The sequence below is a fragment of the Chiloscyllium punctatum genome, chromosome 32 (genome assembly GCF_047496795.1).
Source record: "Chiloscyllium punctatum isolate Juve2018m chromosome 32, sChiPun1.3, whole genome shotgun sequence".
In the NCBI taxonomy this organism is placed as follows: domain Eukaryota; kingdom Metazoa; phylum Chordata; class Chondrichthyes; order Orectolobiformes; family Hemiscylliidae; genus Chiloscyllium; species Chiloscyllium punctatum.
The window spans coordinates 72269322-72292747 of record NC_092770.1 but is presented as its reverse complement, the minus strand read 5'-3'; the positions used below and the strand labels follow the sequence as shown (position 1 = coordinate 72292747).

At 40.0% G+C, this 23426-nt stretch overlaps 1 protein-coding gene across 4 annotated transcripts in view; it reads right to left on the bottom strand.

Moving 5' to 3' along the window:
* LOC140458275 (V-type proton ATPase subunit S1-like) overlaps window positions 1-23426 on the bottom strand; it is a 59859-nt gene that overhangs the window by 8602 nt on the left and 27831 nt on the right. Inside the window, exons 4-11 of one of the 4 annotated variants that reach the window (XM_072552678.1) lie at window positions 19593-19774; window positions 15454-15494; window positions 11956-12041; window positions 9784-10025; window positions 6112-6174; window positions 4457-4694; window positions 2923-3132; window positions 217-2837 (exon numbers count right to left, since the gene is read on the bottom strand). In XM_072552678.1, the coding sequence (XP_072408779.1) occupies window positions 2923-3132; window positions 4457-4694; window positions 6112-6174; window positions 9784-10025; window positions 11956-12041; window positions 15454-15494; window positions 19593-19774 (1062 nt within the window). In that variant the 3' untranslated portion in view covers window positions 217-2837. Of the gene's footprint in view, window positions 1-216; window positions 3133-4456; window positions 4695-6111; window positions 6175-9783; window positions 10026-11955; window positions 12042-15453; window positions 15495-19592; window positions 19775-23426 lie in introns of those variants that run through there. The other 3 variants (XR_011953465.1, XM_072552679.1, XM_072552680.1) reach the window with 3 other exon arrangements.

Here is a 23426-nt window from a genome sequence, read left to right as displayed (position 1 = left end):
TTATAGGAAAATTTTTCCACCCAATTATTAACATTTTCATTCAGAGCTTCTATTTTTAAAAATGGTGTGAAAATTCATCTACCAGCAGTGTAATTTGGAAATCTGAGTGTTGACTTGTATTTGTCATATTTTAACTAAAGTCATACAAATTGTTTCACTTTAAATAAATTTCAGCACTTTGATAGATTACCAGAGAAAATATTTATTGCTGAAGATCACATCATCATTAGTTGACATGACATTCCCAGTATGTTCCAGCATCTGATTCCATCACCACAAATTTTAATTATCTTACAAAACCACAGTGCATGAGGTTACACTATCATTGATAATTAACAGTATCTTGCAGCCTAGTCCTTTTTCAGGACAGACTAATGTATAGATGCATTCCCAGTTTACTACTCGCACAAATAATGATAGGTTGTGAAATGAATCTGGAGGAACAAGCCTATTTTAAACTTGGCTGCGGAGAAAGACAGACTACTGCATATATAAAGTGAAACTTAGTACAGTCTAATATTTCCTCCACATTTGTGCAGTAACCACAGAGTCTGAGAATTAAGGCTATGTCACATATGATTTACATTTACAAAAAAAAAGTCAAACAAACACTATCTTTAATGCGTTAGCTCTATTCTCTAGTGATAGATATATATATATCGTGATGAATCAAAAATGAAATTGCAAAGTTACTAACCTCTATATTTGATTGATCACTGATGACTTCAAAAAGTAGAGTTGAAAATATTCTGTATTTATTTTGCAGTCAGCTTGACAAATCGGAACATAAATATGACATATCTGCATCCTGCCCAATTTTGTGTTACTGAGCCAACTTCACTACTAGAGACAAAACAAACTGGCAAATAATCCATTTATGATTCAGAAGTGTTGAGAAGTGGCCTCCGTAGTTCTGGGTTCTTTTTTTTTACATCAATGACCTTCCCCAGTTCAGAGTTGGAACAGCTTAGTTTGACATACATGCTCATTTTCAACATGATATTTCAGTAAGTTCAGCCAATGATGCCGCTCTCTATACAAAATTAAAGGAAGAGAATTTTCCCATGCAGTGTTCTAATTAAATCTGCATTATCATTTTAAAACTTGAGTAAATGATCCCAAAATTTGTTAAAATAAATCCATGTGTACTTGGACAGCATTCCATCCCATCCTACATTAGAGAATCATTGCCAATACTGATCATCTAGCAACAATAATTACTTTAAATTGGATTTATTTAATGAGATCATCAGAATTTAAATTTGCACATAAAGATTTTCAGGACAAAACACACTTTTCACAAAGATGACAACGAGAGACCTTTCTAGCTCCATTCCTGTCATTGGCCCTTCTTTATTGCTACCAACCAGATTCATTCCTCCCATTGACCAACCAGGTCATACCGTCTATCTGTGTTGACGTATCCCCATTCTGTCCCTACACCCCCTTGATCTGCAGCTCCCTTTACACCCACCCCCAGTCCCAATACATTGACTTCTCCACCTCCTGATGCTGCCTGGCTTGCTGTGTTCTTCCAGCCTCCTGCTTGTCAACCTTAGATTTGAGTATCTGCAGATTTTTTGTCTCTAAGTAGGATGATTTGGCCAAGCTATGTTATGTAAGGAATACTCACTAAGTTAATAAGAATATTGGAAGCAATAAAGACGGTTTAAACAGGGTTTAATGTAATTTAAAGAAAGCTTGCCAAAGTGGCAAGAGAATTGGAGAAAAAAATCACTTTACTTTGGCTCAGTCACACAATGTAAAGTTTCAATTACTTCAACTAATCATTCATCACTAAATATGGAAGAACATATCCTACTGCAGCAGTAAATGTTCACTGCTCGCTATCAGTCTCACTGATTTTCATGCTATTGACAATTTTCTACATCACCTGCCTACAGTAATTATACATTAAGTTATGTTGGGCAGTTAAATTTCATCTGTTGTTAACAGATTTTACCTGCAAACATCCAAGTAACTTTATATCATTGTGAATTGACATTTTAATTTTAGCTGTTGCAGATATGAACATAAATCTCAGGGGGGAGGCAATTACCAGAAAGACAGTGCTGCAAACAACAAATGCTGCAGATCAGACAGCATCCGTGGAGAGAGAGCAAGCTAATATTTCAAGTCTAGATGACTCTTCACCAGAGCTAAAGTTCAGAAAGACAATGCATCTGTTAACACAATTACATCAATTCTAATTTGTCATGTGTATAACTAATTTAATTTACTAAATAAGTCAATCTACTCATCATCTGCATTCTTAATTTGAAATGTTTTACTTAAATAGGAGTTTCACATTGGCTTTAGACTACTTTCGTATCATTATCATAATTAGTTTAAATGTAAGTTCATTTAACTTCTGTCAAAAAAAAATCTGTGGTTTCTATAAATTGTGACAGGTTGGAGTGCTCAGTTTATTTGCCTTATTTAGGTTTTCAATTTGTTATCTCAATCTCTTGTTTAATAGTGGAGCAAGATGTGACTTCAAACTATTACTTACATGGCAGACCTAAATTAGTTTCAAACAAATACATTTAATTTATATTTGTTTTTTATTTTTATCCTCCATCATCTCCCTACTTTCATGTATCCAAACTGTCATTCAAAAGGTTCTATACCCTGTGAGCATTTTTATGGTTGTTCTTCTGCTCTTTCATAGCTTGAAAACTGTAGTGCTTCAGCGATTTGTATGGTGTCTCCCCAAGCCAGTGTTCCCCAAGCTTTCGAGAAACATAGTGTACCATACATATTTGGTCAGTCTGAATTTTAAAGGTCCAGTACGTGGATATTATAAATCAACTTCATCATACTGTGAAGGCTAAAATCTGGAAAATAAGTCATGTAGATTTGATTCAGGTAATGAAAATGATAATTAAAGGAGATAAAACAAATTCAGCTCAATGGACGAACCTAGTCAGTCTGGGGGATTGTTAGAGCTTGTCCTTTTGGATCATCGAAGCGATCATTAGTTGTCAGCTGCATGATCATATGGATGCCATAGATAAGGATGCACAAAAGGACCAGAGATGTCACCATGGCCATCCAGATTGCATGAGTGAAGAATGAGGTACAGTCAACAGCATAAGAAAATAGGTTATTCTTCACACTGAAACCCTGAATCTGTAGAGGAAAAGAAATTATCATAAAAACAACAAAATTTGAAATACAGGTTACTATTTTAGTCAAGAGCTTGCATTAACTTCTATACAAAACAATGCAATAAATCTTGTAAGATGTTGACTTGGCTGGAGTTCTGCACTGTGAGAGGTGCCAATTTTCCAATGGTAACTAAATTCTGCAGGAGACAGAGATAGAGTGGTAATACCACTGGACAGCAGCCCAGACTATGCTCTGGAGACATGAGCTCAAATCCCACCACTGTAGCTGGTGGAACTTAAACTCCATGGGTAAATCTGATATTAAAAGCTAATTTTGGCAATGGTGACCATAAAACTATTATCAATTGTTGTAAAAATTCAACTGGTTCATTGGTATCATTTAAGGAAGATTATCTGCCATCCTTACTTGGTATGGCCTATATCAATGTGGTTGGCCTTTAGGTGCCCTCTGCAACACAGCAAGCCTTTCAGTTCAAATCCAATTGGAGATGGGTAACAAATCACTCTTATGCTGTCTTCTGCAGATTTCGGATCCCATTGATAAAATGACACCTCTCACAGTGCAGAACTCAAGCTAACTCAACATATTACGAGATTTATTGCATTGCCATATCCCACAAAAGAATTAGGCTCTGTTGTTCTTTTAAGTTGACATCCAGTGGGACCTTGTTATTTGCAAATTAGTTGTCCCATAACCAGTGCCACCTGGCTACATTTCAAGAAGTATTTCTTAAATGTGAAGGTTTTGGACATCCCAAGTTTGTGCAATGTAGCTCATGCTAAGGAGCTACATCTTCAATTCTTCGTAATCAGCAGATCCAACGGCAAATAGATGCCATTGAAATTTGTAGCTCACTTGCGCACTAGATTGCAGATTCTACTGTTTCCTACTCCACATGAGGCAAAGGATAGCAGATTCTGTTCACAACGTGTGAAAGCACCAATAATGCATGAGCGGTTACAGGAAGCAGCATTACTGCCTCTTGCATCGTCGATACTGTAATGCATCACTTTTCAGAAGACCTCATTTTCATTTTCTCTGATAAGAAAGCACAAACATCAAAACCGGAATTGACCATGTGCTGGCTAGTGATGTAACCTGGACTGTATTGGCTTCTCATAATAGTTAAAATTAGTATGACTTTTAAGGCAACTCACCCAAAACTATTGTGAATGAAAATTTTAGCTTTTATTTATTTGAACATTATAAGGTTTGGGAGAATGCAAACATTTTTGAATTTCTCATACCTGCCATTAAATCAACAATTGTGCTTCTTAATAATAAAGAGTTCCATGGATGAATTTATTCATTGTCACCTAGTTACCTGAAATTCAGAAATGGTGATAGTCCAAGCTTCAGCTGCCTTGTTAGCAGGGATGAATGTCACACCGTCAAGCCAGCTGGTTCCTACAAGTTGACAGTGAAAGGAATACTCCTGTGGTGCTGAGATACCAGACACATTAAACACTGCGACATGGAGCTCATCCTGCACAATTTCAACAAAATCCAATTTGAACCAGTTTCGAGCTGATCCAGTGTAGAACTTGTTCCTCATTAGAAACCTTTGAAGGAAATCAAAACATCCAAACCATTTTGCACACCATCGTGATGCTTGGTATATGAATTGTTCAAAAGAATTTAGTTTTCCTATAATGTGACAGAAAAACTACCATGCCAATGGATAAGATTAACAATGTTCATGTGTTGCTAGGCCCTTGTGACAAATTTGCTTCAAATAACAATGAAAACAGTGAATAAATTAATTTATAAAGAAATAGCTATAGGTGAGGAGTAGACGAGACAGTGATAATAGCCAATGAAGTTAAGAGAGGTCCACATTCATTGATACATCATGCTGTGACATTGAATAGTGATAATATGAAGTAAAAGTGTATATATAAAGGAAAAAAATGTATGAACCTAAAATTGTGAAGAAATTATGTTTGAAGCTCTTGTTACCAATACTACCTACCCACTAATCCCATTGCACTTAAATATAATGTATAGTCTTGATGATCGTCAATAAGTAACATAGAGCATCCAAACTTGTTTCCCGTTAATTTCTTACATCAGGAACTTCAATGTCCATATTAATAATGGAGGGTGCCCTTGTAACATTTTTAACTTACCAATTGCTGCAACTATCAGATTTCATAATTCATATGTTTTTTGAAAAAAGCAGCTTTTAGTTGATGAACTGAATTGATATGTAGATAAATGCAAAATACTAACTTTGTCAGACATCACATATTACAGGTTTACGTTGCACTTGAAGGAACAGTTAGTGAGGAGAAAAGAGGTTGCAAGTTTTCCCCAGCTTGAGGCTACAGGGAGAAATCTACAGTAACAGTTACAATGAACAGCAGATAGCCCGAGAACGTATTGGGAAAAGCAATTCATGTCTGTTCAAAGCCAAGACAAGGAACAAAATGGCCATTAGGAACTGTAGGCATGTCCATGAGTTTTAAAATCACTGAGCATGTATGAAGTGAGGCCAAATTTGAATTGTGAAGTCTTTAGGAATGAGGTTTTGATGTTAAGTTGGAGGGTTGTTTGGCCAAAAGCTAATAGAAGGATCTCCATGAAGTTTTATACCTCAGAAAATATATGAAACATTGCGAAGAGATCAAAGTGTGACAAGTTTTTTTTTGATCCCAGCAGAATAAGTAGACAGACCCTTAATAATGTATAAGAGAACTCTCGTGTGAAATTAAGAAGTAAGGAAGGAACTAGGTTTAAGTACAGCACTGACAAACTGTGATGTTACATTAGTGCTTGCTTTGTTAACTAGTTTTATATAAGTAAAATTAGTTTTGTTTAAAACAGATGTAACTACATATTTGTCAGGAGCCAGCTGCTATTTCAGGCCTTTATCAGTTCAATTTGAAAGCTGTTACCATATTAAATAGATTTAGAAAAAACTTTTGATTGCATAAAAGCAAATTTCTGCCACTAAATCAGAAATGGCATGAAAATTACCTGATCTCCAGAGTATTAGCATGGATGAGTGGAATTTTTTGAAGTGAATACTTGAGCGATAATCTAAAGTAAGATACATAACATAAGGTCGCTTTATCAAAATAAGCCTTAAACCTGAAGTCAGAAATCTAAACTTAAATTTGAAAGCACGAGATAAGCATAACTTGGATCACATTGGAATATTAATGTCTAATGAAAGCAGAAAGTTATAAGATTAGAATAAAAATATGACTGACAAATAATATAACCTCCTACAGTACCTACAGAAACATGTCTAGGCTGACGCCTCACTGCAGGTTGGAAATGTGCACCGCAGGTGCTCGAGATTAGAGTGAATCTGGAAAAACACACCAGGCCAGGCAGCATCTGAGGAGCAGGAAAATCAATGTTTCGGGCAAAAGCCCTTCATCAAGAATGAGGCTAGGAACTTGGGGGTGGAGAGATAAATGGGAGGGGGGGTGGGGCTGGGGAGAAGGCAGCTGAGAATGCAATAGGTGAATGGAGGTTGGGGTAAAGGTGATAGGTCAGAGAGGAGGGTAGAACAGATAGGTGGGAAGGAAGATGGACAGGTGGGACAGGTCATGAGGACACTGCTAAACTGGAAGGTTGGAACTGGTGTAAGGTTGGGGGAGGGGAAATGAGGAAACTGGTGAAGTCCACATGATGCCATGGGGTTGAAGAGTCCCGAGGCGGAAGATCAGACTTTCTTCCTCCAGGCATCGAGTGGTGAGGGAGTGGCGATGGAGGAGGCCCAGGACCTGCATGTTCTCCGCAGAGTGGAGGGGGAGTTGAAATGGTCGGCCACGGGGCAGTGGATTGATAGGTGCGGGTGTCCCGGAGATGTAGTCTAAAGCACTCTGCAAGAAGGTGTCTAGTCTCCTCTGAAGCAATCTGTGAGAAGATGTCCAGTCTCCTGGCACATTCCCCTGCCTCTGCAGGAATTGCAAAACCTCCGTCCATACCTCCTCTCCTCACCCTCCATCCAAAGCCTGAAAGGAGCCTTCCACATCCATCAAATTTTCACCTGCACTTCTATATATTTATTGTATCCATTAGGGGCGGCACGGTAGCACAGTGGTTAGCACTGCTGCCTCACAGCGCCAGAGACCTGGGTTCAATTCCCGCCTCAGGCGACTGACTGTGTGGAGTTTGCACATTCTCCCCGTGTCTGCGTGGGTTTCCTCCGGGTGCTCCGGTTTCCTCCCACAGTCCAAAAATGTGCAGGTTAGGTGAATTGGCCATGCTAAATTGCCCATAGTGTTAGCTAAGGGGTAAATGTAGGGGTATGGGTGGGTAGAGCTTCGGCGGGTCGGTGTGTCGGTGTTCGGTGGGTCAGACTTGTTTCCACACTGTAAGTAATCTAATCTAATCTAATTACTCCCGATGTGGTCTCCTCTACATTGGGGAGACTGGACGCCTTCTCACAGAGTGCTTCAGAGACACCCAGGACACCCACACCTATCAACCTCACTGCCCCATGGTCGAACATCCCCTTCCCACTCTGCTGAGGACATGCAGGTCCTCGGCTTCCTCCATCGCCACTCCCTCATCACCCGATGCCTTGAGGAAGAACACCTCATCTTCCGCCTTGGGCCCCTTCAACCCCATAGCATCAATGTGGACTTCACCAGTTTCCTCATTTCCCCTTCCTCCAACCTGACACCACATTGCAGCCCTAAAACAGTACAGAAATGTCTTAGGCAACAGTACACCATGCCCTTAGAAAATAAGTATTCCTATACATTTAGGAAATGATAAAGTTAGCAAAGTAAACCTCATAGTCATTGTGATGTTAAGTAAAACATTCAGAGTAAAACGTAACTCAGATGCCAGATATTTATTTCTTGCATATTGCCAGCTTCTGAAAGAGATAACATTCTCTTGCATTCTCACACACATTTATGCTGCTCTAGTACCACTGTTTGTTATAGGGAAGCTTGCACCTACAAAATAATCATCTCTCTGTAGGATATCATGGAGCTGTACTGTACTTCCAAACTTATCAAGTTAAATGGGGCAGTTTTCCAGTTCATTGCAGGATAACTTTCAGGATCATCAGTGACCCTTTAAATTCTGCTGTGATCCATTCATCAACTCTTCAATTTGTAATACCCCCAGTATGTGCTCTGTGCATAGGAAGGTCAAATCGATAGAGAGCAAGCCTGAACGCTACCTATAAAATAAGGCTCTGAGGAGCTGGGATGAAGCTGCTCCTGGAGCAAAGGGGATTAAGGGGAGATCTGATAATATGGGTAAAGTAAAGTTCTTCCAATTAGCTCATAGAACCACAGAGAAAGCACAGATTTAAGGCTTTGTGCAAGAGATACAAGTTTACTGTTATGGACCGGATCAGATCACCTCAAATTATAATAAGAAGGTAGCCTGACGACTTCTCATTTGAAAGGTAAGCGTGAAGTGCTGTGTTCCAGATACAATTACATTGGTCAAACTATTCAACCTAAAGCAAAAAACAATTTAGTCAAGCACTGTAGTTAAAATACAACAAAAGAAAGAGGAACGTGAAATAACTTAACTCTATTGGAAAATTTATCAGAATAATAGATTATTTTAATACTGAACAGTAACTGTTCCAATATAGTAACATTTCATAAACACAACCTTGGCAAAAGGCAAATTCAGAAAAACAGAAATTGTCGCACATGCAACTCCAGCAGCCCAGAATGAAAAACGTCCAGAGAAAACTGAGAGAGAGAGAGACAGAGAGTGTGAGTAGCAGCCAGGAGAGATTCCTGATGAAGGGCTTATGTGCGAAACATCAACTTTCCTGCTCCTCAGATACTGCCTGACCTGCTGTGATTTTTGCAGCACCAGACTCTAGACTCTGATCTCCAGCATCTGCGGACCTCACTTTCTCCTAGGAGAGATTCATTGCTTTCCAATCCTGTTGAGACCCCAGCAATAGCAGCTGAAAGTTAAACCTAAAATCCTTGCTTCTATGGGAGCTTGACCACACCCATTCGGACTGCTTCTATTGTTCCAACCTTTAAAAAAAACACCCACAGTTTAAAACATTGCTTCTCTTCTCATAGATTGTTTGGCACCTGTCCCCTTATCTCTCTCTAAAAGAAACCAGGACAAACACATCTCTTAAAATCACAGCATCGTCACAGTAATGATAAGGAAAAACATTTCTTACACAATGAGTGGTGATAAACTGATGATATCTACCCAGACGGTTGTGGTAGCAGAGGTGATCAACAATTTGAAAATGAATTTGGATAGGAACTCAAATGAAATGTATTTGCATGGCTATGGGGATCGAGTGGGTAAATGGGACTGACTGTATTACACCCAAAGAACTGGTCTAGACATGAACGGCCAATTTGCATCCTTCTGTGTCCTAATGCCTCTTCTCTAGAATATGAGGTCCAAGTATATGGGAAAAGAATACTTTAGAATTATAACCAAATTATAATCAGCCAAATAAAGTGAACAAGATAGCAGGATGGACTCATACCCATACTCTCAACCCCATACACCTCATCAACTTGGACAAACTCATACCCATGCTGGTAAAAGTGTGATTCAGACAGTTGTTACCAGGTATTCAGGCATATGACCTCACATTGCAAATTGTTTAATGAGGTGGGATAAAATCAGCTGCTCAGACAAAAGGAAGTGGTGTCTGTCTTTATTATTTCTTCAACTTACGTGGTATTAGTGGTTGAACACATAGAGTTTGTGGAGTCCACCGAATTGGATATGAAAGTTTTATTGGTCAAGTCAATCAATATTCCATTGGCTGTTAATTGCAGTCTGGTTGCATGGAAAAGAATGCATGTATTTGTACCATTTGTTACATTCAGGGGTGGGTACAGCACAGAGCTAGTTGAATCCGTGGTCATTAATCGCCGTCCAGTTTGACCAACTTCATTGCTGGCCTTTCTGATAACCTGAAACAATAAAGAGAGAATGTCTGGTGAAGCAATTTGCTGACAAACAATGGCAATATTAACAATGAATCACTCCCTTACTTACCATTTAGATCCCTATTACAGCTAAATAAACCATCATTGCCATGGTACATAGGCTTGCTTTAGTGTCCATGTGTTGAATTTTGTAGGCCCTCTGCTGGTCTATCTGAAGATGAGGGGCACATAAAATAAAGCATGTGGCCAGTCTCTTGCCTTTTTGTCGACCATACACTGTCCCTTGTTGAACAGCAGACAGGTAAGGCAGCATGTCCACACTAAGGCCTATTGAGAGCTCTGAAGGAGAGAATTAATGGTCACTTAAAGACCTCATTTTCTCTCAGCTGCAATTCCTTGGTCTGCAAGGAAGGGTGGAGACTGGCAAACATCCCAGCATCTTTCAAAGCACAGGCTTTTGGCAGGCAAGACAGCTCAGTACTTCTTCTGGGAATGGGGGAGGGCTATCATCTGCGCTCCTTGAAACAAATCCTAATATTATACTCTTCCATGTATCCCTCTGCCAGCATCTAAAATCCTCTGCCACTTCTTCTCATTGTCCAGATGGGAACTGTTGAATGAAACATACTTTCTTGTTATATTCTTTAAGAGTCAACCACATTGCTGAGGGTCTAGAGTCACGTGTAGGCCAGACAATGTAATGATAGCATTTTCCTTCCCTAAAGGACATTAGTGAACTGGGTGGGTTTTTCGGCCAATCAACAATCAACAATCCCCAAAGCATTACCTGGTCCTGTGGATTAATCGTCTACCAATAATACCACTCAGATATCACCTCCCCATACTGATCCGAATCATTGTGTAATCCTCAAGATGGAAGATGACTACAATTTGCATGTTAATTTCCAATTACATTCTCTTTCACTCTGGGTGAGGTGTGCAGGGAGCTGTAAAGTCCCCAGATTTATCTCAGAACCAACATTAAATCTCTCAGTGGGGACATCCTGTCCTTAAGGTCCTGCTTTGATTCATTAAACACTATCTCCAGCCTAATATTTCAGCAAGGCAGTTGGATATTTCTAGTTGACGTGATGTTGACAGAATGTGTCTGCATGTTAGTGTGCATGTATGTTTGTCCTTGTGTTCCTGTTCCTGTGACTGTGTGTGCGTATGTGTCTGTGTGCCAAGTAATGCATTTCCCAGTAAAATTTGTCCCTTTTGCACCATTTCTGTTTGCAACAATCTTAATCTTGTCAATTCTAAATTAACACTCACAACATGTCGGGAATACTTTCTATCTACCCCAGTCTTCCTCTTTGTAAGTTTACCAAAGTATTTGCTGCTCCTAAGTACCATCCTGGTGCCAAAGAAAAATCATGCAGTGTGCCTCAAAGACTACTGCCTGGTGCCTCTGACATCCATAATTATGAAGTGCTTCGAGAGGTTGGTCATGGCTGACATCAACTCCAATCTCCCAGACTGCCTTGATCCCTTGCAATTTGCCCACCGGCACAGCAGTCTCCCAGTCACCCTGCTGTCAGTACCAACTCTGTCCTGAACCATTTTTGAGAAGATCAGGTCAGAGACAGGACACGCTGCAAGCTCATGTAATTGAGGGACCGATTCAGGAAGGTTCCAGAATCGCAGCTTCATCCCATTGGGATCTACCCTCCTCAAACCCCCCATAGTCAGAATGAATGCATTCTTAAAGGATCCCACGGAGAATAAAGATTGGAAGAAAATTAAAAGTGGGGGGTTTATACAATTTTTGCTTAGATGGTTTTGAGACATTAATCATCCAATATTGCTTGAAAGTAAAATGAGATAGCAAATTCAAACTATTTATGTAACAAAACATATAAACCATTAATGACCAATGGGTTGATGTTATATGTGGAGGAATTTACAATCATACATAAGAGTTTAGAAGTTTTGTTCTTATGCTATTACTCACCACATTGGATCTCAAAGCTGTATAAATGCCAGTAAATGGTAATCCTTTTTTCCTCAAAGTATTGGTTACCATCCCAATCACTTTATCTAGAAATTGAACTGAAATGATTTATGATATCCAGGACACATATTTAAAAACAAAAATAGGGCAGACAACTCTAATGTGATTGAAACACATTGACTTTCCCAAAATGATGAGACTGAGTACTGCTGGCATCTGAATGAATGCTCAGCTGATATAAGACATCCGATAAGATATAAGAATGTTCACTTGAGAATATTTGCACAGCCATTTTGCTAAATACAATCAATTCAGGATCACCACTTCGAACTCATGCATATATCAAATGTTATATTTTGCATATGTTTTGAATCATAAAACTCTTACAGTGCAAACAGAGGTCATTCAGCCCATCAGGTCTAGATCAACTCTCTGAAGAGCAGCTCACCTGGACCCACTCTATTCCCCGTACTCCCAAATTTACTAACAGACCTACCTTGCACATCCCTGGACGATTTAGCATGGCCAATCCACTGTGGGAGGAAACTCACATAGTCAGGGAAAATGTGCAAAATCCACTTAGACAGTCACCCCAAGGATGGAATCAAACCCAGGTCCCTGGTGCTGTGAGGCAGCCTGCCATCCAGTGTAAGTGCTAAGTGAGAAGAACAGCAATTGTTTTACCCTTAAGTACAAATCAGTTATCTGTTCTGAAACTACATATTTTTAAAATCAATCCCGCTAAAGGTTATAGAGTTTGTGCAGATGGGGGTGGAGTGGCATGAGTAGGAGAAGGAAGGAAGTGATGAAAAGCAGTGTTTAAATCTTGTCTGAAGTTCTCAGAGATCTATTGAAATAGCTGCTATTTGGAAAGTCTCAGCTCAAGGATGAAATGGGGTTGGAAGTAAACTTTTCATTTAATCTTATCTTTTACTATTTTTGGAGGAGATCAGTGGTATCTGCAGTTGGAAGACGTGTGTGTGGCGGGAGGCACAAGCAATGTTGACAAAGAAACTTTGTCCTCTTTGCCTAAAGGTTTCACTGAAGTTCACTTCCAGAATGTAGACCTGAAACAAAGATGAACAAAGGGGAAAGTTGGTGCAGGTCTACATCATTCTTGAGCAGCCCACCTTGTTCTGGATCATTTCCAAAAATGCAACATAATATTAAGCTGTGGGATGCTAGTTGAAACAAATTTCAACTTGTGCTGCAAGCTTAATCAGATTTCTGAATCACAAAAAAAACCATAATTATAAGGTGACAAGAGGAATAGCAATGCTGATTTTGTGGTAAATCATAAATAAATGTTGCAATGTAGCAGGGAATAGTTCACTTAATTATCTTCAGACTATATTGTGCCAGCAATTTTCATTGTGAAATACACAATGTCTTCATAAGTAGTTTGTAACTTATACTGACTTAAACGCATGTTAACATTTATATTTTTTGGTGTGAGAGGACATTTGAAACTTTTTTCATTCATTCATAGGATGAGGACATCACTGGCTAGGCCAACATTTATTGCCCATACCTAATTGCCCAGAGAAGAGTTAATCACATTGCAGTAGGTCTGAAGTCACATTTAGTCTAGACCAGGTAAGGATAGCAGTTTCCTTCCCTAAAGGGCATTGGTGAACTAGACGGGTTTTCCTGACAATCGACAATGGATCCATGATCTTTATTAGTTTGCCCATACCATTTCTCATCTATATATTGCCCTCAGCTGCATCACATGAAAACACAGTATTAGGTTTCATATGTACATTGAAGACACCCACCTTTATCTCATTAGCACCACTCTCAACTCCTCACTGCAGCTAAATTATCAAACTGATTGTCTAACAGAAAATTCCCTCAGTTATATATTGGAAAGACTGAAGCTGTTGTATTTGGTCTCTGTTCCAAACTCTACTTCAGTGTTCCCAAGTTCATCTCTCTTTCTCTCTCTCTCTCTCTCTCTCTCACACACTCTCTCTCTCTCTCTCTCTGTCTCTCTCTCTCTAGCCACCATCTGTGATGGAACCAGTCTGCTCACAACCTTGATGTCACATTTGAATTTAAGATGACCTCCTGACTAATATTTGCATGCCATGACGAAGACTGTGTCTTTCCATCTATATAACCTGAACTAACATTACCTCATGTCTCAGTTGCTGACAAATCCTCAATAATTCTTTTGCTTGACACCGGACTCTGCCAATCTACTCCTGGCTGATCTCCCACATTCCATGCCCCAAAAACTTGAGGTCATCCAAAACACTACTGCCCCTGGTTTACCTATCACCTCTATGCTTGTGGAGAGGCTGAATAGGTTGGGGCTGTTTTCCCTGGAGTGTTGGAGGCTGAGGGGTGACCTTATAGAAGTTTATAAAATTATGAGAGGCATGGATAGGATAAATAGACAAAGTCTTTTCCCTGAGGTAGGGGAGTCCAGAACTAGAGGGCATAGGTTTAGGGTGAGCAGGGAAAGATATAAAAGGGAATTAAGGGGCAACTTTTTCACGCAGAGGGTGATGCGTGTATGGAATGAGCTACCAGAGGAAGTGGTGGAGGCTGGTACAATTACAGCATTTAAGAGGCACCTGGATTGGGTATATGAATAGTAATTGTTTAAAGGAATATGGGCCAAGTGCTGGCAAATGGGACTAGATTAATTTAGGATATCTGGTCGGCATGACAAGTTGAACCGAAGGGTCCGTTTCCATGATGTACATCTCTATGATTCCATGACATGAAAAATTCTCCTTATTGTTTTCAAAACCCTTCCCAGCTCTGTAATCTCCTCCAGCCCTAGTACCTGCCAAGACAGCAGAGCCCTCTAATTCTGGCCTCCTGTGAATCCCAAATTTTGATGCCTCTATTGTTGATAGTTGCACACTCAGTTGTCTTGGCACTAAACTCTGGAATATTCTCCCTACGCCTCTTAGCCTCTCCTTTCCTCCTTTAGGGCACTCTTCAAAACCTATCTATTTGACCAAAATGTTGGCCATCTGACCTAATATTACTTTAGTTCATATTTTGGTTTTTACTGCTCATATGAGTTGCTGGGACATTTTATCACATTAAAGGTGCTATATAAGTATCTATTTCCACTGCTGTCATCACCTTTAATCAGATGTAAACAATGACAAGTGTAGACTCTTTAGCAAACTGAGCACATGACCCCTAGAAATAAAAGAAAGGAATTCCAAATGAGCTGCTTTTGTAATCTATGCTAAATGAGCCATATCTCAAGGATTTAATATCTTCAGCAATTATTACCCATCAATATTCATATAAAACTCTCTTATTATCTGTCACCAGCATCTCCATTATTACTCTGGCCTGTTACCTGCTGCTGGCAAAATCCCACTCCTTCTAGTGTTAATTTACTAACTATTATATCCTGCAGACTGCTTAAGTACATCTTTCAAAACTCACTAAGTAGACAATAAATGGAAATTCAATCATTAACATATGTAAGACAAGAGAAGGTAGCAAAATTAGAATCAATCATACCATTATCCATTAGTGTCTCTGCCAATTTTGAATCAGTTGAGCTGTTCATTAAGATGGAAACACTTGTTAATATAAATGTGCTACAGTAATAATTATTAATGCAATTGCTCAGCATAATTCAATACTTGCACACTGTGAGGTTTATATTTCAAAATTCATTCATGGCTGATGAACTGGGTCAGCGCCTGTCACAGAGAGTTTTGCTGTACTCTTCGAAGGTTAGTCCGAACTCATTCTGTGTTAGTCCACACCTTTCACCCAGCTGTTACCTGAAACTCCAAGTCGTTGTTAACATGTAACATTGCCACACCCCAGTAAACCACTTTGACAGGCAGGGCAAACTAGTTGAGGGTGACCAGTGGATCTGCAACATCAGTGACCTAGAGATTTATCTATCCTAGTATGAGAGGATCGATACCGGCCAACTGAGCAGATGAAGCAGTCTATAATTCAGTGGTCTTCAAGCTAGTGCAGGACCATGTTGTGAAATGCCTAAAGCATGGTAGGACAAAGAAGATGTCCTGATCACCAGGTGCATCAAGATCTATATTCAGCAATTTTTGTGACTGGACAAATACAAATTAGTTTGAGAAAGCGAGACTGGCAATGCACAGCTCTCCCTCACTATAATCCAATACAGAGCAGAGAAGCCATGTTCATCGTTGCTCCATCATCTGAATTCCATCCTTTGATGCTCCAAATCTTTTAGTGGTGAGTGAGCAATATTGAAACAAACTTGGAGTCTCAAGGAGCTGGAACTGGTGAACCTGCCCACTGGTGGCCCAGGCCAGAACGTCATATCTCACTGTCGAAAGCAGAAGCAGAGGTCAGCAGCTCAATGTATGACTGTGCAATCCCTTTGCCAATGAGGAAGGTGTGCCCAAAACATTGTTCTGTTTCACCCACTCTTGCCAACATGTTCACAACTGGCCTGGAACCCACAAATGTGGCTTTACATCAGTCTCAAACAAACAGTGATTACCATTGGTACATGGATGATTGGCAACAGCCAACAGACTTGAGAGAAGGAATGAAAATAGAAAATGCTACAGCAACTCAGCAGGTCTGTCAGCACCTCTGGAGAGAGAGAATTGAAGTTAATATTTCAAGTCCACTATGAGTCTTCTTCAGAGACTTGAGGAAAGTATTGTTCTTGCTGGTAGAAAGTTAGCTCAGTAAAATATCCAGATATTCACCCTCACTGAGATTCATCTACTGGAAGAGAGTGACCTCAAGGAAATCAGTGCAGTTTACACATTCCTTTGGAATGACTGTGGAAAAAAGGAAAGGTACAAAGCTGGTGCTGGCTTCACTGTCGTGAATCAGTGTTCAGTCAATTAACTTTACCAAGGATGTTCATGGTCATCTCATGCTGCTTCATTGCACCATTGTAGCAGGCTCAGGACAGAATGTTAGCATGAGGGCGAGGTGGTTTATTTAAATGGCAAGCAACTGGGAAGTCAAGGCCATTTTTATGGACCAAGTGGAGATGTTATCCCAAGCAGTCGCGCAGTTTGCGTCCATGTGCCCAAAGATAAAGGCGCCCAAATTGTGATCAGTGAATATAGTGGATTAGATTGTATTAAGTACAAGTAACTTGTTGCTTCACCTAAGAGTTGTGGTTGGACCCTTGGACAGTGAAGAGTGAGGAGGTGAAAGGGCAAGTGATATACCTGCCGTGATTACAAGCCAAAGTGCCAATGGGGGAGTGAGGGCACATTAGGAGTGATGGAGGAGTGTGCTGTGGTGTTGCAGAGGGAATGGTGTCTGCAGAATGCTATCAGTAGAGGGGAGGCAAGAGCTAAATAAGCCTCGCTTCAGCGGCTTGTGCACATGCACAGGATAGAAAGTGGCTGCTTCTCCAAGAATGTGTTATACAGGAAGGCAGCCTATGCCAAAATACCAGCAAGCTATCCAAAACTCCAATTCAAGGGTGCTGTCAAAAGAGAACTGGAACTGTCAACATCAATCCCGATAAGTGGGAAGCTTGAGCTGGCAATCCATGAGAATGGCAAATCAAGCTCTGGGCACGAGCATGCTATCCCTGGTTCACCAGTACAATGAAATGTGGTTTCAGAAGCTTCAAAGCAGATGGCAGCCCACAAACAACATGCTCGTAGAGATTTTCCTACAACTCTGACAAAGGCGAAAGTCCTCTGTGTGGCACTTGTGGGAGACTCTGCTCACCTAGAATCTATTTTTCAGACATCAATAGACATGCTGCAGATAACCTAATCTAAAGACTTAAATGATACATTCTCTGTTCAAGATTATACTTGTAAGATTCATCATAGGTGTTTTTGCCCTTCTTTTCAAGGTCACATTTATATGTTCGTGGACAAACAGCTCTGAATCAAATACCAAATGAATTAACTTTATCATCATCTACTTTATCATCAGGTTTATAATCACATTTGATGCATTAGAATTTAGTGATGTGATTCTACAACTAACACTTTGACATACTGGATATAGGTTTGCTCGCTGAGCTGGAAGTTTCATTTTCAGATGTTTCGTCACCATATTCGGTAACATCTTCAGTGAGCCTCTGGATGAAGCACTGGTGGTATCACCTGCTTTTTCTTCATATGTTTGAGTTTCCTAGGGTTAGTAATGGCATATCCTGTGTTGACATCATTTCCTACAGTGACGTCACTTTCTGCCTTTTTTCTCAGGGGGTGGTAAATAGGATCCAAGTCAATGTGTTTTTTGACAGAGTTCCGGTTGGAATGCCATGCTTCTAGGAATTCTTGTGCGTGTCTCTGTTTGGTTTATCCTAAGAAGGATGTGTTGTCCCAGTCGAAGTGGTGTCCTTCCTCATCTATACGTAAGGATCTAATGAGAGAAGGTCATGTCCTTTTGTGGCGAGTTGGTGTCCATGTATCCTGGTGGCTCGTTTCCTGCCTGTCTGTCCAATGTAGTGTTTGTTACAGTCCTTGCAAGGTATTTTGTAAATGACATTGGTTTTGCTTGTTGTCTGTATTGGGCCTTTCAAGTTCATTAGCTGCTATTTTAGTGTGTTGGTGAGTTTCTGGGTTACCATGATGCCAAGAAGTCTGAGTAGTCTGACAGCCATTTCCAAGATATCTTTGGTGTAGGGGAGAGTTCTAGGGTTGCTGGATGTGTTTTGTCTGCTTGTTTGGGTTTGTTGCTGAGAAATCAGCGGACTGTGTTCATTGGGTACCCATTCTTTTTCAATACACTGTATAGGTGGTTTTCCTCTGCTCTGCGTAGTTCCTCTGTGCTGCAGTGTGTGGTGGCTCATTGAAATAATGTTCTAATTCAGCTTCATTTGTGGATATTGGGATAATTGCTTCCCAACATCAAAGACTTCTCAGAAATGACTGCCAGACTACTCAGACCCTATGGTATCATGGTAGCCCATAAACCCACCAACACACTAAAACAGCAGCTAATGAACTTGAAAGACCCTTTACAGACAAGCAAAACTAATATCATTTACAAAATACCTTGCAAGAACTGTAACAAACACTACATTGGACAAACAGGCAGAAAACTAGCCACCAGGATACATGAACATCAACTAGCCACAAAATGATATGACCCATTCTCATTAGTATCCTTACAAATGGATGAGGAAGGACACCACTTCGACTGGGACAACACATCCATATTGGGACAAGCCAAACAGAGACATGCACAAGAATTCCTAGAAGCATGGCATTCCAAGCAGAACTCTATCAACAAACACATCGACTTGGATCCCATTTACCACCCCATGAGAAAAAGCACAGGAAATTACATCACAATAGGAAATGACATCGCCAACCCAAGGAAACTCAAACATATAAATAGAAAGTGGGCTACACCACCAGTGCTTCATCTGGAGGCTCACAAAAGATGTTAGCTAGTCAGGTGATGAAACATCTGAAAATGAAACTTGCAGCTCAGCGATCAAACCCACATCCAGAACCTCAACATGAGCGACAAATTTTCTCAAAACACGCTAACTTTGAGATACTTTCAGTAACAATGAAAGGATCAAAGACAAAATCTCATTGAATGTTTCAAATGCTTTATAAGAGGACTTGTAATTCAGATGTTCCTTTATCAAGTCACAATTTTAAAATGAGGTGCCAATGCACCTGGTGGAAATGGTTAGGTACTTAAAAACATACCTGTCAGCTGCTGCTAAATTTATGATGATTAAGTTTGGTTTTGAAGTATTTATTTCCAGTTCTGACTTGTCAAGTTGGTCAATTTTAACTTTGGTCCAATTTTGATATTCCTGCAGATGTTTAATGGCTCTCTGATCAACCGCTGGCAGAATCAGGGATGAGTTGGAGGATTCAAGCAATTGCTGAAAAAAATGCATTTGACGGATCAGATCCAGAGAATAAACTTTACAAATCAATTTGTCTGTTAAGGGAAACGTTGAAAAAACTGACCAGACACCAACCACAATAGTATATATTTTGTTCTGTGGGTTTATGGATCTAGAAATAGTCAAACTGAAACACATTTATTCCTTTATGAGAAGACATATTAATTATTCTCCTACTCTAAAGTTGGTGTCAGAAATGTAGTGAAATAACCATAAGCTGTCAATATCTGGAAAGGCCTTAATAAGAAATGTTTAATGTTTTGTATTTGGACAGGAACCAAACAGAATTTTTTAAAAATAACTACAGGTTATAGGAGCAAGTTAAAGTAAATGCTGGAATCTGTACTGTAAACAAAAAAAATGCTACAAATCAGTGGGTCAGGCAGCATCCATGGAGAGAGTGCAAGCTAACGTTTCGAGTCTTGATGACTCTTCATCAGGGCATAAAGTACCACAGATGCTAGAAATAGGAAACTAAAAGAGAAAGTGTTGGAGAAACTCAGCAGGTCTGGCAGCAGATTGTGGAGAGAAAGTAGAGATAATATTTCAGGTCCAGTGACCCTTCTTCAGAACTCTGTTTGTACCAAATATAAAATGTTTTCTGAATTTCCGTTTTAAAATTAGAAGTTAGCAGTTCAAAAGAAGGCCAAGAAGGTCTCTTGCTCTGTTGTCCTTGTGCTTTGCTGTTATACAGGTTTGCATGATATGCCATTGCAAATTATACAAAGGGGATCAGAGAGAGAAACTTGGATGCATCTTAACAAATTATAATATTGGAAATGGCCATATAAATTACACAGTAACCTAAAACAACATGTGTGTAAACCTAATAGTTTAGATCATTTGGGTCAGGACTAGAATGGGGATGAGTTTTGTGGGAAAAATGGACTATTTAGCAGAAACCAGTTTAATTTAAAAAATCAAATTGACTCTAATTAATTAGATTCCCTACAGTGTGGAAATAGGCCCTTCGGTCCACACCAACCCCCCGAAGAGTAACCCACCCAGACCCATTTCCCTCTGACTAATGCACCTAACATGATGGGCAGTTTAGCATGGCCAATTCACCTGACCTGCACATCTTTGGATTGTGGGAAGAAACTGGAGCAAATCCACACAGACACAGGGGGAATGTGCAAACTCCACACAGACAGTTGCCCGAGGCTAGAATCAAACCCAGGTCCCTGGCACTGTGAGGCAATAGTGCTAACCACTGAGCCACCATCTCACTAATTAAGAAACTTCTAAACTGAAAAATGGGAGGCTGATGACAGAGAAGCATAAGCTAACCAAAAAAAATACAATAACTGGTTAAGACCATAAGACATAGGAGCAGAACTTAGGCTTTTCAGTCCATTGACAATAGACAATAGACAATAGACAATAGACAATAGATGCAGGAGTAGGCCATTCTGCCCTTCGAGCCTGCACCGCCATTCAATATGATCATGGCTGATCATTCCTAATTAGTATCCTGTTCCAGCCTTATCTCCGTACCCCTTGACTCCACTATCTTTAAGAGCTCTATCCAATTCTTTCTTAAAAGAATCCAGAGACTGGGCCTCCACTGCCCTCTGGGGCAGAGCATTCCACACAGCCACCACTCTCTGGGTGAAGTAGTTTCTCCTCATCTCTGTCCTAAATGGTCTACCCCGTATTTTTAAGTTGTGTCCTCTGGTTCGGCACTCCCCCATCAACGGAAATATGTTCCCTCCTGCCAGAGTGTCCAATCCTTTCATAAGCCTATACGTTTCAATCAGATCCCCTCTCAGTCTTCTAAACTCAAGGGTATACAAGCCCAGTCGCTTCAGTCTTTCCGTGTAAGGCAATCCTGCCATTCCAGGAATTGACCTCGTGAACCTACGCTGCACTCCCTCAATAGCCAGAATGTCTTTCCTCAAATTTGGAGACCAGAACTGTACACAGTACTCCAGGTGTGGTCTCACCAGGGCCCTGTACAGCTGCAGAAGCACCTCTTTGCTTCTATACTCAATCCCTCTTGTTATGAAGGCCAGCATGCTATTAGCCTTCTTCACGACCTGCTGTACCTGCATGCTTGCCTTCATTGACTGGTGGACAAGAACACCCAGATCTCTCTGAACAGCCCCTTTACCTAATTTGATACCATTGAGGTAGTACCATTGAGTCTGCTCTGCCATTCAGTCATGGCTGATAAGCGTCAACCCCAAATTTCCCTCTTTCTCCCTGTAACCCTTCATCCCTTTATCGATCTCCATCATAAATACACTCAATGACATGGCCGCCACAGCCTTCTGTGGCAATGGTTGTGACGTAGGAGGCAGTGTTAAGGAACAAAATGTACCAACAGTCCTTTGGTAGGAGACCTTGACTATTGCTGAGAAAATACACATTTGGTTTATTGTTCATTCTACACTCATCTGGATAAATTAAAAATCTGCCTATCTTAGACTTGAATATACTTAATGAGCCAGCCACAACAATCCTGTTTGTCATGAATTCCACAGATTCACTAGTCTCTCAGAGTAGAAATTTCTCCTCATCACTGTTTTAAATGCGTGATCCCTTATTCTGAGATTATGCCTTCTTGTACTCAACATTCACATGAGGGGAAACAACTTACCTGCATTTACCTTGTCAAGTCCCCTAAATATTTTATATGTTTCAATAAAGGTCCCTCATATTTTCCTATGTTCCAGTGAATACAGGCCTAATCTACACAACTTCTCCTCATAACATAGTCCCTTCATACCTGGTATCAGTCTAGTGAATTTTCTTTGGACTGTTTCTATTACCAGCATATCTTTCCTTAGATGAGGGGTCCAAACTGCTCACAGGATTCCATCTGTATTCTGACTGGTACCTTTTTAATGAAATCTCTCTGCCTTTAGATTCCATTCTATTTAAATAAAGGCCAACATTTCGTGAATCTAATTGCTAGCTTTTTGTAATTCATGGATGTGTTTTCTCAAATCCCTGTATGCTGCTGCTTTCTGCAGTCTTTCTCCATTTAAATAACATTCAGCTCCTCTATTCTTCCTGCCAAAGTACATAACCTCACATTTAGCCACATTATATTCCATCTGTCAAATTTTTGCCCATTTGCTCAAACTTCCTACATCCCTCTGCAGACTTTTTTGTTAACAACATGGAGATGAAATGTAATCAAAAATTTGATGGCGTGCAAGAGTTGAGGGATTTAGATGTGCAGAAATTTACCAGGATAATATCAGAGTTTGGAATGTCAGTTGTATGGAATAGATAGAGCAGCAGGGATTGTTATCCTTCAAGCAAAGAAGATTAAGAGGAGCTTCACTGAGATATTTAGAATTATGAGTGGCTTTGATTGATCAAGTAAGAACAAATGGTTTCCTCTGCTAACTGGATCAGTAACGAGAATTCATAAATTTAAACTAATTAATGTAAGAACTCGAGGGAAAGTGAGGTGAAATTTCTTCACACATTGGGTTGCTATGATGTGGAACATAAAACTGAAGGGATTGTGGGAGCTGATTCTAGAAGAACAATCAAATGGACGTGTACTTGAAGAGGCCTATTTTATAGGGTAATGGGGTAAAAGCATGCACCTGGGGCTAGAATGGACAGACCTTTCAAACTGGTAACACTGGGCTGAGACTTCCTCTGATGC